At 42.7% G+C, this 17,869-nt stretch overlaps 1 protein-coding gene across 1 annotated transcript in view; it reads left to right on the top strand.

The window, feature by feature from the left end:
- The first annotated feature begins 749 nt into the window (after positions 1–749).
- The window catches only part of zbtb47b (zinc finger and BTB domain containing 47b), a 32,432-nt gene continuing 15,312 nt past the window's right edge, over positions 750–17,869 (top strand). The window contains exon 1 of the mRNA XM_082545561.1: positions 750–1,078. Within this exon, the coding sequence (XP_082401687.1) occupies positions 1,076–1,078 (3 nt within the window). The 5' untranslated portion in view covers positions 750–1,075. The remainder of the gene's footprint in view (positions 1,079–17,869) is intronic.

Here is a 17,869-nt window from a genome sequence, read left to right as displayed (position 1 = left end):
CCAAGTTAGCCTCTGATGTGTTCATCGGAGTGTGAATGTTGGTTAGTTTGCACTTGAGTTTATCCATGTTGTATACAGCGCTTTGAGTACTCTGGGAGATTAGAAAAGTGCTATATAAGAATCAGTCTGGTCCATTTTGGTCCGATCCGCCACCTTTCTCATGAAAGATCTTGCATGGAGCTCCAGAGTGAGGGTTTGGAGCCCATTCCAGCCTTGTGCAGGTCCACAGTCGTGCCTGGATGGAATTGAAACTAGCATGAAAATGAGAGACTGTTTATTTCCTTTGAAGGGAGCAGACCACTGGGTTCTTCTTGTATATAAAAGATGGGCGATGTGGTTCCGTTAAGTGTTTCAAAGCCATTCTTGGCCCCCAGTAGCAGGTAATGGGGCCCTTATGTAAAGAGGGAATTGCAGTGCGGATTTTTACTTGAAATTTTGCACATTTTGTGGATTATCTCTTAGTTACCATTTTGCACAATGTGCATAACATAACCATATTTCTGCGCTCTTAGCACGCACTCAAAAAAAAGAAAGTTACGATAGCGCACATGTGTGGCGCCAAATGAAGTTAGGATGACTTCTGTAATATGGGAAACCGGTGAACTCGCTGACCTCCGCATCTGTCTGCCCGCCCTGACGTCACACCGTTACAGGAGCGCACAGTGAGAGAAAGCGCACCCGGGGCTTTGCGCCATCTACGCCTGCGTCTGTATTCCTCCTCCTAGCTTTAAAACGCTCACGTGCAGTACAAAAGGAGGAGAGAGAGAGAGAGAAGCGCCTGTCTCGCAACTCCAGCGTTAAACAGTACCGTGTCCCTTTAAAAACGTCTGACAAAAAAGCCCATATGATCCCTGAGCTCCAATCACCAATTCCTTCTGCAAAAGCAGCCTCTGCATTTTTGTCTGTCTGAATGCTACAGCAGCACGGGGGGGAAAAAAGATTCAGGATAAGGCAAAAAAACAAAAAAAAAACTGGAGAAATGTGACAATCCAACGGTCATTTTCATGGCGAGGGGGAAACTGGTGCGAAAGGAGTTATTCTGGGACTCCTTTGAGCCTCGAAACGCTGGATCAAAATGGTAGGCTACAGAGCAGAGCTGCATTTTTGTTTATTTTTTTCCCTCTCCCTCTCTCTCTGTCCCTTCTTGATCTCTTGCAAATTTGAGCTACTTAGCAGGCCGATCAAACTTGCCACACTTGCGCGTCGTCGCGATCCCCTACAGCTGGCTGTCACACGCGTGTTTCGTGCTTTGTATCGTTTGCGGTGAAGTTTGTAACTTGCCGACATGGCACAAGTTGAGGGGGCTGGTGGTGGCGGTGTGGGGGGTGGATCGAAGCAGACCCCCTCTGAAAGAATGCGATGGCTACAATAGCCACATTGATGCGGAGAAGGAGTTAAATTCCTTCATATCGGACGCTTCTGCAAAGCACTCAGGTCGTGACTGGTGCGAGTGAAAGTGCCACCTTTCCCTTCCTTCTCCAAGCGAGCCAGACAGCCGGTGCAGGACAAGTTAGCGAGGCTTTCATGAGAGATGCCGCTCTTCTCGTCTCCATAACTTTATTTTGATTGCGGCTGACACTCAAGTAGAGGTGAAAAGAGGTGGAGATGGAAAACATCACCAGTGAGATCTGATAGAAGAAGCTGCCTGGTTATAAATAAATAAATAACGCAAACAAAGTCCAGCTGAAGCAGAAAATGTGCAATATTTTATTGGCTTGTGACGAGTTTTCTAGGCTGCTGCATGAGGTCAGTCGCTTTAGGGAGACGACTAATTCGTATTTGTACTGACTAATGCTCTCCTCGTCCTCTTGTCAGCGTGGATAAGTTGTGTTTTCCTCCACGCGTTAGCAGATCGGAGGGTGATTGTGACGGAGAGGCTGAGTTGTGGGAATAGAGGCCGACAGTACAGAGGCAGACAGTCCGCTCTGTCTCCAGGGTCATTTTAGGATGCCTCATTAGGAAAGCATGTGGAGCTTGATGCAGCGGTGGAGTAATCCCAGTACGCGTTCACATCTGGAGGCTTGGGTTAATATCTGGGTCAGGTCAGCGGGGTTAGCCCTGGTGCTCGCTGGGTGGCTTCTGGTGGGAGCAAAGAGGGTGAGGGAGGTCTGATTGATGTTGTATTTATGTTCTACTTATTTATTTTATTTTTTTCTCGTTTTTTTTCTTTGCAAGTGCAGAAGAATAAACTGAGGTCAAGTGCACAGTGTGCATGGCGAATGCAATGCACCAGAGATCAGACAGAGTGAATCTTTTAATTGTTTTGGTGATTATTTCATAAATTAGATTGTTGATATATCCAAGGTGGGTTAATCTGGGCTTATGTTGATTTTAATCAATACCGAATGGCTGGATTACACAAAGGGTTTAGCAGCAAAGACAACAGGTGCCCACGGTATCATGGGGCCCATGCACCAGATCCTCACTATGCAAGTGTCTCTTAACATTATTATAAAGTCGTTCAGATGACCAGAAATAGAAAAATAACTCAGTGGAAGGGGCAAAAAGTGAAAACGACAATAACAAAAGCTACACCTATGGGACAAAATGTGTAAGGTGACACACGACAGATGGAAACAATCAACAGGGACTTTCAAAATTAGTACAGAGACACAGTAATAAATAAAAAGATTGAAAGTGACCACAAAGATTAGTTGAAAGGGGAAAAAAAGAGACAGAAATCAACCACAGAGGGACATAAAACATCCTAAAAAAAAGATGCAAAATACAAATATGAATGGGCGCAAGAGGTGCAAAGCTACCGCAAAGTGATCTTTAACCTGTTGAGGTGCAGTGGTTAGTGCTGTCACCTCACAGCAAGAGGCTTCTGGGTACTATCCTGCTCGTTTGGCTTGGCTGCGATGCTTCTGAGTGCAGCTTGCGTGCTCTCCTTGTGCCTGCGCTGAGTTTAGTTTGGTTCTGCTTCTTTTTCTCCCACAGTTCAAAGGTGTGCATGTCAGACTAGCTGCTGATTGTTAATTTGCGTGTCCAGCGTGCACTCTTGCTCTCTTCCCATCTCAGCCTAGTTAGACTTCAGCTCCACCCCGACAGGTTTACTGTTGAAAATGAATGGCTGGAGTCTTTTTTTTTTTCCCCATATACTTTGCACTGAAGAGGGCGTTTGCATGGAGATCCTCCTATTCAAATGAAAAGACTTTATTTGGCTTTTTTGTCTTCATTTATTGTGAAAATGTAAATCTGCCTTAGTTTCGCACACACTAAAGACACTTATACTGTACGTTTCTGGCCCCGTGATACAGTTTGGCCTCAGTCAGCATTGTGAGGTCCTAAGCAGCTCCTTCTCTATCCTCCCAGGGTGCTGTGAGTTTTTACGTAACTGCCTATTCAGGGCATTCTTGCCCACCCTTGACTTTGAGGCTTCACTGTCTCTGGGTGCTGAGTGAGAGAGCTGTCTTTAGTCTTTGTGACAAGTGCAGTCATTCCCCGAGACCCAGCAACAAACTCCCGCGGACTTCTCCGCTCTCTTGGAAACTCGGAGCATGCTGTAGGTGCTGCTAATTTATGCCCCTGAGATTAAGAACAGTGGACAAGGCTGTGCAGACAGCAAGGTCAAACTCACTGGGCTTATGTAAGGTTTCCTTTGTTCTCGTTGGTTCAAGTGGCACCAGCTTGCTTGAAGTACACTCAGGTTGTTGTTTTATTTTTTTACGTTTTCAAATAAAGACGTGGATTTATTCATTCTCAGCAGTGCCACCCAGTATTGTTGTCTTTGTATCCAAGGGGGGAAAGTTACTCTAATTTAACACTATGGCATTAAAAAAAAAGAAAAAGACATTGAACTCCATTATCAAAGAAGCCAGACAGCTTTTTATTTTCCTAATGCTCGATATGAGGATTTCTATTAGCCTTTCATTGTCAGGCATTTAAAGATATTAAGAGAGTTTAAAACGGAGCGGGCTTCTAAAGTGTTCTTATAGCTTTTAGCAAAATTCAGGTCAGCGAGAGAGACTTAGGAGAAGCTTTAGTGCAGATGAGTTTTTGTGCTGTTTTCAGACACTTGCCAAGCAGAGAAGAAGGGATCCTTGATCTAGCAGTCATAAAAATGTGTCATAGACATAGATTAATGTTTGGATTTTGAATGGGAATGACATCATTATCCGTTTTAGCTGCTTATCTGTATTAAGAGTAGTATAAATAATGAAAATAATGCACAGAACTGATTTGAAACGAAAAAGGTCAAGTTAAATTAAAAACCTTGTGCCGCCTTAATATAATATTTACTTATTCAGGATTAAGCCTTAAAGGAACAATTTGATGCATAAATGCATCTAGAAAAAGATAGAACTTGATTAAAGTATGAGCCATGAGATGGTGAGCTGAAGCTGGGCCAAAAGTATGAACTTTTACCGGCATCATCAGGGAATCGCACCATTGTTCTCACCGGTGGCCTCACAAATCCATGTTTGAGACCCTGAACTAACTTCATGCTAGATGTAGCTTTATATAAAAACAAGCGTATGTTTTCTTATCTCACAAAGCAAATGTGTACATTTGCAAAATGCGTTAACTGTACTGCTGCTGGTGTTCCTTTAAGATTGCATTCATTATTTCCCTGCTGTCCACTTATTGGTTGCAGCTATAGAAAGCTGATGCTCCTACTCTACCTTTTTTCCCCCCTCCTTCTCTGTCCTCTCTGACCTTCTCATCAAACACATCAACGCCCAATGCGAACACACACACACGCACACGCACGCACGCGCATTTTGCCACAGCAGAGAGATTCCTGTGATAAGGAGCTCTTTAGAGGCTTGTGTTTGCCTCCTCTCTTTTTGTGTCATGCTATGAAAGGGATAATGAAGATATCAGTCTCAGCCTGTGTAATAACCCTCGGGTATGTCTGCACCTGCTCTCTGCTGCACATCAGAGTTATCTGTTGTCTCTAATAGATCACTTCAAAGGTGCATCTTTCAGCCAGTGTATCATTCACATGGACAAATTTAAATTTAGTCTCTTCGGACCTGATTTTCTTTTTTTCTTTTTTAGAAATTAAAATATCTCTGCAGTTTTTTGGGGTTATTTGGTGCCACGGGTATTTGGCGTCACATCCCTGCGTGTATACACGCATGTGCACCCGTGTCGTGCACATGTTATGACTCCAGTGGGGCGGTGGTGTGCGAACCATTGTAACGTGTGTGCGAGGAGGAGATGCCAGCACCACAGGCCCCTCTCTTGGCCGGGGTTCCTGACTCAGCGCTTCCTCTCCCAGCTCATTGGCCCAGACACAAACTTCCTGGCAGAGCTTCAGTGCGGACACTCTAACCTCATCACCCCACCTCCCCCCCCTTTCACCCAGCTCCTTTGATTATCCCAACCGCTCGTCATCTCAGTTCCAAGCCACCGGCGGTTGATGTCTTCTTTCAGCGTCGCTTCTGATTGGGCAATGCAAGCACTGTCTCCAGCCTCCCCCAAACCGATAAAACCCGTCATCGACCAGTTCTCAAAGGACTGGACGCTAAAAGGACTTTGCAAATCGTGCGGCCGAGGCAATCCCGCTCACGCTGTCAAATTTTAATGTACTGTACGTCGCCAAGATGCTGCTCATGCCGTGTTCTCATCCTTATTTTTGTTTGTGCTCCCCAATTTCATGCTCGGGTAAACGCATATCAGTTGTAGATTGGCTTGTCACCTGTGGTTGCATTAACATATAGATGGAAATGTATTTAAATCCAATCAAGGAAGCTGGTGGAGATCCACCAGGGCAAAGCTGGGGCAAGTCCAAACTGCTAGATTAGGATGAGGGAGGGAGGGTTGGGGGGGGCAACAGTGTGAAGGGGAGATTGGATGTCTAGGATTAGAGCAGCGTTAATGCTGATAATATTGTCTTTATTAATTGCAGCCAGCAGTGAATGCTGTGGTTAAGAAAGTTAAATGTTTTAATAGGCTAAAGGGAATAAAATAATTAGCTAAAGTGGTGGAAAGAGAAACTGAATAACCAGCAGCAAACTGTAAAGTAATTTGGAATTTACCTCATCCTATATCTGGAATCGTCTCGCTGTACATTTTACCTGAAACCTCATTTAGCTTTCAGGTTGTTGATGAAAGTTGTATAGAGTTCATTTGACTTTTTCCTCTTTGGATTTGAGGCTTCGTGCCTGCAACTAACAGTGATTCTAATTACTGAGCTTTGCACTTGGACTTTTCCAACAGAAGATCTGCTGTTCCCGCATCAGTTTGACAGAAGACATTATCCTAAAGCCAGAAATGTAAAAATACAATCATTTGTGTCTTTAATGACAAGTAAGTGAACCACTGGATAATCCATCCATCCACTTTCTGTTGCTTATGCAGGGCCATGTCACGGGGGCAACAGCCTAAGCAGAGAAGCCCAGTCCTCTCCCTCCTCCAGCTCATCCGGGGAATACCAAAGCGTTCCTTGGCCTGCCGAAAAATTTAATCCCTCCGGCCTACCCCTGGGCGCCTTTCTCATACTAAAACATGCCCAGCACACCTCACCAAGAAGGCATCCTCGTCAGACCCACGGTTATTAAAGTGAACTAAAACTAAACGAAAAACTACAACTAGATGTGAAAAACCTAAAATAAACTAAAATTAAAACCAGGTTTTTGAATAAAAACTGAAATGATTTTGTGAACTTGTAAAACTATCTAAACTAATTATTTAAAATATAGAGAAAAATACATTTAGTTTTGTTACAGCTTGCCTGTTGAGGCATTGATGAACATGTTTATTGAGACTGGAAGTCTCCAAGACTGTGATTCATCTGCTTTCAACAAGTTTTTCTTGTAATACCTGTGGCTGAGACACATGCAAAAACAATTAAAAGACTAAAACTAACGCTGAGACTAATAAAGACTAAACTAAAAACTAAACTGAATTACAACATGCACAGATGCAAGCAAATATTTAATAAAAGGTAAGCCGAGGAGCTGGCTGAGGAAGGCTGTTCCACAGGTTGGTCGCAACAACCTCAGGAGAACGATCATGTGGTTTTAAAATCAGAGCGAGGGGAAGTCAGGAGACCCTGGTTAGATCTGAGAGACTGTCTGTAATGATAAGGTCTTAAAGGCCTGTCTATGTAGAGCTTTATCTTTAGTAACAGGATTTTAAAGTGGATTTTGAATTTCACTGGAAGTCAGTGAAGGGATGCAGGAGTAGGTATAAGTTCCAGATGACTGAATGACAGAAAAGGTTTGTTTTTTTTTGCAATATTTCTTAAGTGAAGGAAACAAAAGTGGGCGAGCCAACGGCGTAGGCCCTGCCGGTCCAATCCCCGGATATTTAGTTTGACTCCTCCACCCATGGATGAATATTCTAATAACCTCAAATCACTGCAGGATCTGCTGATGAGACCTACCACACAGTTCAGGTGAATGTTGAGCCATTCATCTGCCTCAGCTCAGACGTGTTATTTGGATGTCTGGTGTGAATAACTCTCCTGGGGTCATTCCACAGCATCTCTATTAGGTTAAAGTCTTGGCTCTGACTGGGCCTCTCCAAAAGGTAGATTTTTAATTTGGTATATTAACTCGTGCGCCTCATCCATCTTCTGTTGAGCTTCAGTGGGCAGGCAGCCACCCTGATATTATTATGCAAGATACCTTGATAGACTTGGCAGCCCTGAAAACCTCTATGCTCCCTCCATCGTAGTTCACTCTGGGACTGTGTTCATGTTTGTAATTAAGCTGTATCCGGCGCTGGATGTTCTTCACGAACAGCTCGTTTCATTAGCCCTCAAAACATTTTCTCAGCAGAGTTTAGGAAAGAGCTGCAGCTTTCTCTGTGGTGTCCTGCCACGGACAGCGTGCCTGTTCGGTGATTTTCTCATGACATATTTACAAACAGTGTTAACTACCTCCAGTGGTTCATTTAAGTTGTTAGCTGCTTCTCTGGTCTTCTAATTCACCTCAATGAGCAATCTGCAGTATGTGTCAGTCATCTCAGCGGAGTGCCTGCTCTTAGGGAAGCTCACCCTAGAACTAAACTGAAAGGATTTCTAGACACTTTGGCTGTGGTTCTGTCAATAGTTAAACTGTTCATGTGTGACCTTTACCAGCTGTATGCAAATGAGGAGTTTTTGATTGGAGCTCTTCTCGTTCAACGTTCACAGATGCTTCTTACCTTGAAACACCAACCATCAGTGCCAGTACAGCCTTGCATATCAAAGCAAGAAGCAACACTTCCAAAAAAATAAGCATGTCTTAATTTATGATCCTTATAAACCATAGAAAAAAATAAGCTTATACATAGGTTCAATAAGGAGATCTGTAATCACTCATCTTCCTGCTTTCCTGGGTTTTAAGCTTCTGTTCTTTACATCAATACCTCAATGCTGACATCATTACTCTTGTTATTACTCTGGAAATTTGGTTCTGCCATGATGGATCATCAGAGTCTAATTACCAAATACACTGTTTAATTTCTCCATACCAACAAATCATATATAATCAGATATTCACTGGCAAGCAAGTCTTCTGTCCAGACCCTACACCCCTGCTGGACTATATATATAAAACTCTTGTGTTATTGCCCGTCTAGTCTGGACAGATGTGGGCAGATACTTTTGCACTTATTCTGTTTTAGCTGCACAGTGAGTCAGTAGCATAGTGGTTTGTTCTTCTTCTTTTGAAAGCTTTACTTAAGTTAGAAAAGTTGTAGCTATTTTTAGTTTCCAGTAAGTTCTCTTAAGGCCCTTCCATAACCAGGTTTCATAAGCAGCCTGTGGTTCATAGTTGTAGTGTTACCATTAACTGTCAGAGTTTTCATTGGAGGACAATTATATTTGTATTTTTTAAGGATTGCCCTGCAGTTTGGTGGAATGGTTGGAATCGTTTTTGGCTTTCAGTTTGTAAAATCGCAATTTAACACCATCATCTTCTATTGTTCTTTAAATGTGGTTGGAAAATAGCTTATAGGTGGATTACTAACATTACCAGTCTTTCCTTAGATTTGACATTTTCTGTAGTTTCCATGCGCAGGTATCATAAAAAGCTTTAAAAAAAAGTTTGCATTGCATCTTAATTAGTATGTTGTCTAAAGATTATTTTTTGTTTTTGTTTTATATATTGTGTACCGAGAGTAGTTTTTAATATTCTGATATTTCTGACCACACAGCTGTTTGATTGTTTATGATGGCTGATTTAGACTTTTTCCCAATCTGCCTACACTCACAACTAGTTTTCTGCATTATATACATAATCCCTTAGTCTACTATCACAAGGTGTAACTGTCAGCCTTAATACCATTATTATCCGATAAACAGCGCCTGCCTGGAGAGTATTAAACTCCACTTTAATGTGGCTGTGCATGTGACCGTGCCGTATGTGTGACCTTAGCAATGAGCTACCCGCTGCTGTGGCTTCCCCTTTAGTCATTGAACACTGATTTTTATTTGCATTTTTTTATCATAGTACTGTAACGATCACCACAGGGCTTGTTAAACGCAAGACCTTGTCACTTGTGCTATTATCAGTCTGGCTCATTTGTGCAAGAGCAACACGTCTGATGAAGGGATAGCGGGAGTCCGGTTATAGTCGAGCCTCACCTTTATTTCTGCAGTGTCGTCACCTATGCCAAATTTCTTTACTTCCTGTTTACTGAGGTAGGAGCAAATGCATGTTTACAATGAAGGAATGCATGCAGAGTTGCGGGCTCATGGTTGGATGTGCTCATGCATCCGCTACTGTATATTCTTCTGTCTCAAGGTCAGCGGCAGGTCGCTGTGCTGATTGGATTTAGAGAGCAGAGGAGGGAGTGCAGACTGCAGACAGACGTGATATCTTCTACTCGACACAAGGATGAATTGCAAGACAGCAGGCCCACGGCACAGACATGTAAAAGGCCCAAACCACTCTCAAAGAGCCGTACACCAGAGAATAACATTCATTTTTGTGCGTCTTTGTGATTCATTGGTGGTTTGCAGCTATTTTGTTGGGTGATCATTTTAATCATTTGGCTTCCCATATGGTTATTTTGCATCAGTAGTTGTTCTGTGCCCCTTTGTTGTTGTTTGAAGTGTATTTATTAACAAAAAGACACAGCTTTAAAGTTTTTGGCTTCAGATAAGGTCCACAACTTCAGGTCTTAGGGGGCCTAACGGTGGACTGCGCCTTGGGGTCTGAAAAAAAAAGCTAATACTAAAATGCCGTAAACCTGAATTCTTTCTCGTGGTCAGTAGGGGGCATTCTCTGTTGAAGCTTGTTTTCTGCCACTGAGACAAAATAAGGAAAGCGCAATCAATAACTCGAAGTTTCAAGTTGGGTATCTCAAACTTTTGAGTTAATAAGCTCTGCCAATCAGAGCTTCCTGATTGGCAGAGCTTATTATCCTTGCTAACAAGTAAAGCTTCCAGGAAAGCTTCCAGCCAACTAGGATTTCCTTGTTGGCTGGAAGCAGAAGGCGCAGATGCAGGTACACTCAAAATCAGGTAGTGGCAGCACCAGTGAGCTACCAGTGTAGTGCAAACATGAACAAATTGGCGCCAGATTCTCCAGCTTTGAATGCCTTCTAGCAAAGGATAACTTCACAAAAGATGTGAAATCATTGTGGTCATGTCGAACTATTGGACTGCTAAAGTCTTCTGCCTTCTGCTTCAGAGTAACAGCAAAATGTGTAACTTCACAGAGTTTCCTGATTGATAGAGTTAAAGGCGCTAACTTGATTGTAAAAATCTGATTACAAACATAAGCGTTGTATTGAAATCTCTGGGAAAATTACTCTCACCTAAGTTGGTACACATCCACATTAAAAAGTCTCCCAGTAAATTGGCTCACTTGCTTGTTTTAAGTCTTATTGATTACAATGCGATATTTTTTTTGTTAAATCGTGGTTCTTGGTGGCAGTCATAAGACAATAAAGCAGGGTTTGCTATAGGGTGGGGCAACTTATAAATAAAAAGCAACTGTACGAGCGAGCGGTTTCTCTCGGTTTTATCGACCCCAGGCTTGTGCAGAAACAGGAACTCATAAATGAATGGGTGATACAGTGGCTACTTCCATCTTTTTTATACAGTTTGTGTTGGTAGACCTATTCAATAATCTATCCACAAGCTGACAGTTTTGCGGCAACTTTCTGTCCGTACTTTCCACGTATCACAAGCAGATTTCACCAGAGGATTAAGCCCTGCCAGGATATTCGCCCAGAGAGTCAGAATTCACCTCTCCTGATCAGCATCTCTGGGACTAAACCTGTTGTTTGGCGTCAGCAGCAGGGACCGGTCTGGTGAGCACACAGAGGACACAGTGTCAGTCATTACCCTGATGACTTTTTAATGGCTGTCTGATTGGACTCTGCCAGAAATGACATGCCCTTGTCCCGTTCTGTTTGGTTTTGTTTACTCGTGAGCTGATTATTTTCCCGCCACGTACAAGCGTCTGACGTTACTGGGAGACTGAACTTGCTGCTAAAAAGTGGGTGATCCGTCTGTGGGGACTTTATAATCAGGCCTGTCATGCTATGCTCCCAACTGACGATGACTCAGGGATAAGAGTGTAGGGGGTGGGCACTGCTCTCCTGCCATCTCCGTGCCAGTGAGTGAGATCTGCCCTGACACTGTGCCCACTCTCCTTCCTCTGGGTGTCAGTCACGTCGAGTCGTGCGCCGGACCCCTCAGCAGGAAGCCTGGCTGTGAAGAGGGCTGCTGAGTGTGCTTTTTAGTGCAGGTTGATGTGCTCTGCGGGTGGAAGTGGCATGTCAGACCCCACAGCCGTCTATCGTCCTAGTGGGCGACAAAGGAGCCGGGAATGAGCTCATGGGATTGCTGTCGTCATGCACGCGGATGGCTGGCAGATCTCCTGCATCCCTGATGCTCATGTACAAATGGAGAGACTTCACCGTGCATATGGAGAGTTTAGCATGCACTTATTTGTAGATCCCTTCTGTACTGGGACAAAAACCGCAAGTAATCATGTATTGTGTCAATTATGGTTCTTAAAAAGAGACAAATTGCACAAAAAATTGCGATCCAGCATCCAGCTGCACATGAGATGATGTAGTATCATCACATTTAAAATGCTGGAACATCAAGTTTTTCCCTTTTTTATGCTGTGAAAATTCTCAAACAGTCAGTTATTATTTCTTTGCTGTTGATCAATTTTCTGTTGATCTCTTTTCTTCCAATTCGTGTCTGAAACACTGACAAAAAGTAATGACCATCTACAAATAGATTGTCTAAGGCAACAGTAATATTCCCATTGAAAATAAATGCTCAATAATATCCTTTGCTAATACAGTCACCAGCCACTTCAGCTCCTTGTAAACACAAATATCTAATCTGCCAGGGACATGGCAGCATCCTTGTGTCTTTAGGCGTGCAGACATGGTCAGGACGACCTGCTGACGTTCAAACTGAGCATGAGAATCAGGAGGAAAGGTGATTAAAGTGACTCTGAATGTGACACAGCTGTTGTTGGTCTGAGTATTTCAGAAACTGCTAATTGGCTGGGATTTTCCCACACGGCCATCTCTATTGTTTGCAGAGAATTGCCTAAAAAAGACAAAATATCCAGTGAGGCACAGCTAACTGCTAATATCTAATCAGCCAATCACATGGCAGCAGCCCAGCATATTTAGGCATGCAGACATGGACAACATGAGCTTTAAACTAAGAAGTTTGGACAGAAAAATTCCAAAAATTAGGAAACATTCTGGGAGCGGCGGCTCTCTTGGAGAAAACGCCTTGTTGAGACAGAGGTCAGAGGAGACTCCTTCGAGCTGATAGGGAGGCAACAGTAACTCAAATAACCGCTTGTTACAAACAAGGTACACAGAAGAGCATCTCTGAACACACAACCTTGAAGCTGCAGCACACTGGAGCACTCCTGTCAGCTGAGAACGGGAAACTAGAATTTGCAAGGGTTTCACTAAAATTGGTGATTGATCGGCCCAAACCAGTACCAGTAAGGTGTACCTAATAAAGAGTCCAGAGACTACATGTATTGAATTGTATGTAATTTTGCAAAGCTAGCTTTACATGCTTATTACTAATGTGAGCCACAGCGCTCAGACATGGTTGTGATTTAACTGGTGAAACAGGTATTCAGTAAGATAGTACAATAACAGATACACAGTAGTGGTCATTTTTGCTCTAGCCAGACTAGTCCCTTTTGAAACGATGAAGAAGCTGATGTAAGAGGACACTGAGTTCAGTCGAAGCAGTCTGTGGGCAGACTGAGAGAAAGCTTTAACCCCCTGCAGTGTTTTCCCCCTGGGACTCCCTCCTGCCTGAATACAACCTGCCCTCCCTCGCACTATTGATGCATCCGTGACTCGGTGCTATGCTCTGACATTGGCCCCTGCTAATGGCTCACCGGTCAGCAAGCAAAACCAAAAATGTTAAAAGGGGTGAACAACACTGAGTTTTACTGTGGATACGGATTAAGACATGCATGCGCTCCCCCTGCTAGTGGCCTCGCGATCGTTTTTAACAGATAAACATCATCTGCGTTGCCTGAATCGGACTGGGGAACCTTTAAAATGGCAGCTCTGCAGAGGTCACGGAGCAGTCGCAGCCTGTAGTCAGACCGCGCAGTGATCGAGACTTTATAGAGCAGTAAATCCACCCAGACTATCCGTGAAAAGGTGTGGGAGAGAAGGAGCATTCTCACCAGAGAAAGTCAGATTAGAAAGAAGGGTTTCATCCTCACGCTCAGCTCTGTCTGGCTCAGGTCCAGCTGCCGAGGCGCTGCCAAGAGCAGACCTTTGGCTCTGACGTGGCTGAGCCGGGTGAGGATTCAACACTTCTGATTTTTTTTAATCACTTTGACTGACATATTAACTGTGGGCTTGACTTGCACCTTAGAGTTTGACTTCTGTATGAAGATAAATAATTAAAGCAACACTAATTTGACAACAATAATTGGTTTTTAAAACAATGCTCTCATGAAAGATGCAGGCACCTTTTGGTCCAACGTGACCCAGTTCCTATTCCATCACCTCTTTATCAAAATAAAATTAATAATAAAGACGTTTAAAACCACCAGTTTCTATTAAAGCATTGCTACTGGCAGTTTGACACATGCACACATACCTGGGTGAATTATGTTTTCTTTAATACAGCATCCCATTATGACCATTAAACAGTAGCTGGCTGTGGATTTGTATAATCTGTTGCCTTTCAGATTTTGACATTTACAGTCATTCTAAATCCTCCATCAGGTCAATTAGTGTAATCTTTAAATGGGAAGTACTGTGAAATAATAGGTGTACAATAACAGTACAGCTGTGGTTGAGTTAAATATCCCAAGTAAGTCTTCAGTGGATGGAGTGTTACCTTATTAACCTATGCCAACAACAAAAAACATGCTTTATTGCTTCTATGGGGCTAAAATGCATCAGCCCTGAGAGCAACCTTGCAAAAGACAGACCTGCTAAGCCATGGGTGGGATAATAATTTTTCCAAGGGGCCACATGAGAAACTAGGAATGTTGTGGAGGTGTGCATCAATGAGCTAAACTCATTATTAATACTATCTTTATAAGCTTATTGATGCGGCCCTCCACAACAGTGCCAGTTTCTCATGTGGCCCCCGGGGAACATGAAAAGTCCACCCCTGTGCAAAGACCTCTACAGTGCAAAAGGATCCTCTCAGATTGTTGTGTTTGGCAGAAGATGAAATAAGCTGCGTGTAAAGGGTGCGCAGAGCTTTGATTGAAGCCGGTTTAAATGACGCCTCGTGTTGGGCGCGTCAGTAAATCCCCCTGGCGGTGTGTTTTTCGCAGGTCAGGCCACATATGAATAATGTATTGGGAGACATCTGACTGAGAGGCTGGTTAAAGGTGGCTCTCTCTCTAATGACAGCAAACAAGCTCTCTCGCTGACATTTCCAAGGAAAGGAGTGAGACGGAGAGAAAAGGGGGGTGAGCGAGGGAGCTAATGGCAGACAGGGATCAGGGGAGTCAGATGAGTCTTTCAATTCAAAGCACTCAGTGAATTTGTTTGGATACAGTGTGTTGAAATGTGACAGATAACTTTGTTTTTGACACACGGTGTGACATCCACGGCAGCCGTGTCGTAACTACAGCTATTGGCAGATAGATTAAATAATTTAAAAGCATCTGTCAAGATGAAAATAATGGATTTGTTCGCTGATTTAAACCTCTCTGTCATCTAGGAACTTTTAATAAAACATGTAGACATCCACCTGCAGAATGATGAAGTTATGCACAACCAGTTACTACAGATGAAAGACTTTATCACTAGTAGCTAGCTAGGTAAATTATACCAACTCCTTGAGTTGGCTAGGATCTCTTTTTGACTTTCTAGTGTTTTGTTTTGGGATTAACGGTTATGAAAGCGGTGAAACAAATCTCCATGGTGCTTTGTTACCTCCCACCTGGGCTGACCTGCTGCCATAATTACTGCTGTTAAGGTTTCCTTTTATTACTAATAGAAGTATGATAGGAAGTTAAGGAGGTGTTGTAAACGTAGAGCGGCTCAGTGCTTAAAGAAAACAGAGATGGTGAATCAACATTTGGTCAGACCGCCTTTATTCTTCAACACAGCCTGAACTCTGTTAGGGAATCTTTGTTGTCATTTCTTTAAGGAGTTCCAGGAATGAACTCAGATTTTTACTGACAGCTTTCTAAGCTCTTCTTCTTCTGTTGGCTGCCTTTTCTCCTGATTCCTGTCAAAATGATCCTACACTGCTTCAATAATGTTGAGATCAGAGCTCTGGGGAGGTCAATCCATGCCTGATCATGTTGCATTGTGTGTTTTTTATTGCACTGGCAGTACAATCAAACCTTAAATGTACATTTGGAGGCTACTTAAAGATGGACCACAGACCTTAAAAGAGTAGCTTGGTCTTCTGCTATACTGACGGCCACATTTTTAGCCAGATGAGTGTAAGTATAAATAAAATCCACACATTAGTCCATAATATCTCATTCAACATTTTAAAGCAAGTTCACATCCTAGGTAACAAACCTAAGCGGTCGTACGCTCACTTTTTGTGAGTCAATGTGGAAAACGGTATGTTCTGCCTTATAATTCAAAATATAGTTATAGAGAATAAACGCAATCTTTAAATTAAAAGATGCTGTTGGTTCTTTTATTTTCAGTCGTGGATGTATTTGAATGTATTGGTGCTCCTCTTCTAGAATTTAATCTTTGACCACATTGTCCTGTTTGAATCCCAGAAGAAGAAGCCGATCGTTATCACCATAGGAACATAACTTCCAGTCTGCAACTTATACTTGATCTGATTAAGGCTGCTGCGTTTTGCCCTTGGGCGATGTCTGTAGCCTTGCATGGAGAGAGATAACCCGATCTCCTCTCCTCTAGCTCAGAGTCCAATTTAGCAGCTCAAAACTATGAATAAATCTAACACTCCATAATTGAATTCTTCAAACAGAGCAGATTTTCAAGGTTAGGCCCCAATGCAAATCCATTTTTCAGGCTGCACAATGAAAAGTCATTTTCAATGATCTTAGGAATAAAATATGTCGTGAAGCAAGGAAAACAAAGTACTTTTACAATAAAGGAGACGCACAAACATTGTAGGAGACATGAAGTGTGATTCATGCCCATTAAAAGTCTGTCTGTTACTTAAATACCATAGTTGTTATTGTCTGACAATGAAATGCATTATGAATAAAATGTATTTCCTTCTTTTCTTTGTTACATGTTTCGCTCTGCACATGCAGCTGAAAATACTCAAAAATGAGAGGTGTAGAAGTGTAATTGGGGCTTGCTGCTGTATCGTCTCTGGCAGTGTGTTAACCAAAACAAGGCTTGTATCAATACTTATCCTATTCTACCTTCAAAAGGTGCCCTGAATTATAATTTCCATTAATTGTTTGGAGGGTTAGTTAGTATTTATTCAGCATGGTTTCCCTAATTATTTCTCCGGACGTGTTTTGTCGTGTGCATAATTCGTCATTCCTCTGGGACAGTGTTGTGAGTGGGTGTGCTGAGAGAGCCGGCTAATAGGGGGGAAATGGCATTGAATACCAATGCACAGAGCAGTCAGTCCTTGCAGAAGAGGCCAGACACTATGTTTGTGTTTGTTGTGTTCGGCTGTGTGTGCGCACGCATTTCTGCTGTCTTTGCATGGATGCACATCACATATCCGTGTGTGTTAGAGTGTGTGCGCGGTGTTTGCTGTTCTGTCCCCACTCACATCCCGTCTGGATCGAAACCCTGCCCTTCCTGTGCTAAAATAAACCCACCTTGGGAAGTTGAGGACCTTGCACAGAGCGCTGAGTGTTACACCTTTTGATTTTTCACTGACTTGTGTCTTGCTTCTTAGATGCGGCGGGTGAATTTGTGCCATACGTCACAGTAAAAACATAAAAGTTTATTTCAGCATAATTGTAGCTCTTGTTACATTTCTTCTTATTTTGAGAGAGATCATTTGGCCAAAAACGTCCATTTATTATGGTTTATCTACATTTAAAACATCTACCAGTACCAAATACAAGAGCATTTATCTGCTCAGATCATTTGCCCTCTGTGTTTGTATATGTTTTTACAACTCAATAAGAAAATACACCCAATGAACTGATGAAGTGACCTATAGCTACATTTCAAAAACTGTCTCAACCTTGAGTTTTAAACGATCCCATTAATGATTGACTTTGAGTTCTGCGGGTGAGGAGATGCTCGTATTGATCCTCTAAAAGGAGAAACCGTCTTTCAAAGGAGGTTTTATGAAAACACAAATCCCTATTGAGCCAGCCTAAGTTACAGAGGCCTCACGGGGTTTCTCCACACCACTGAGCAATCCAGCAGCCTTTCTAAAGTTACCTTAGTGAACACAACTCAGCATATTTGCATAAGGAAACCTGGGCACTTAAAGGACTTGTCCTTCTTGGCTTAAATCCACAATTGTATGTTAACTGAGCAGACTCACTCAGATTAAGGTAATGTATTATGATGAAAAGCTCCAGAA

The sequence above is a fragment of the Aulonocara stuartgranti genome (assembly GCF_965226115.1).
Source record: "Aulonocara stuartgranti genome assembly, chromosome: 9".
NCBI classification, from domain to species: Eukaryota; Metazoa; Chordata; class Actinopteri; order Cichliformes; family Cichlidae; genus Aulonocara; species Aulonocara stuartgranti.
This window is presented reverse-complemented; position numbering and strand designations above follow the sequence as displayed.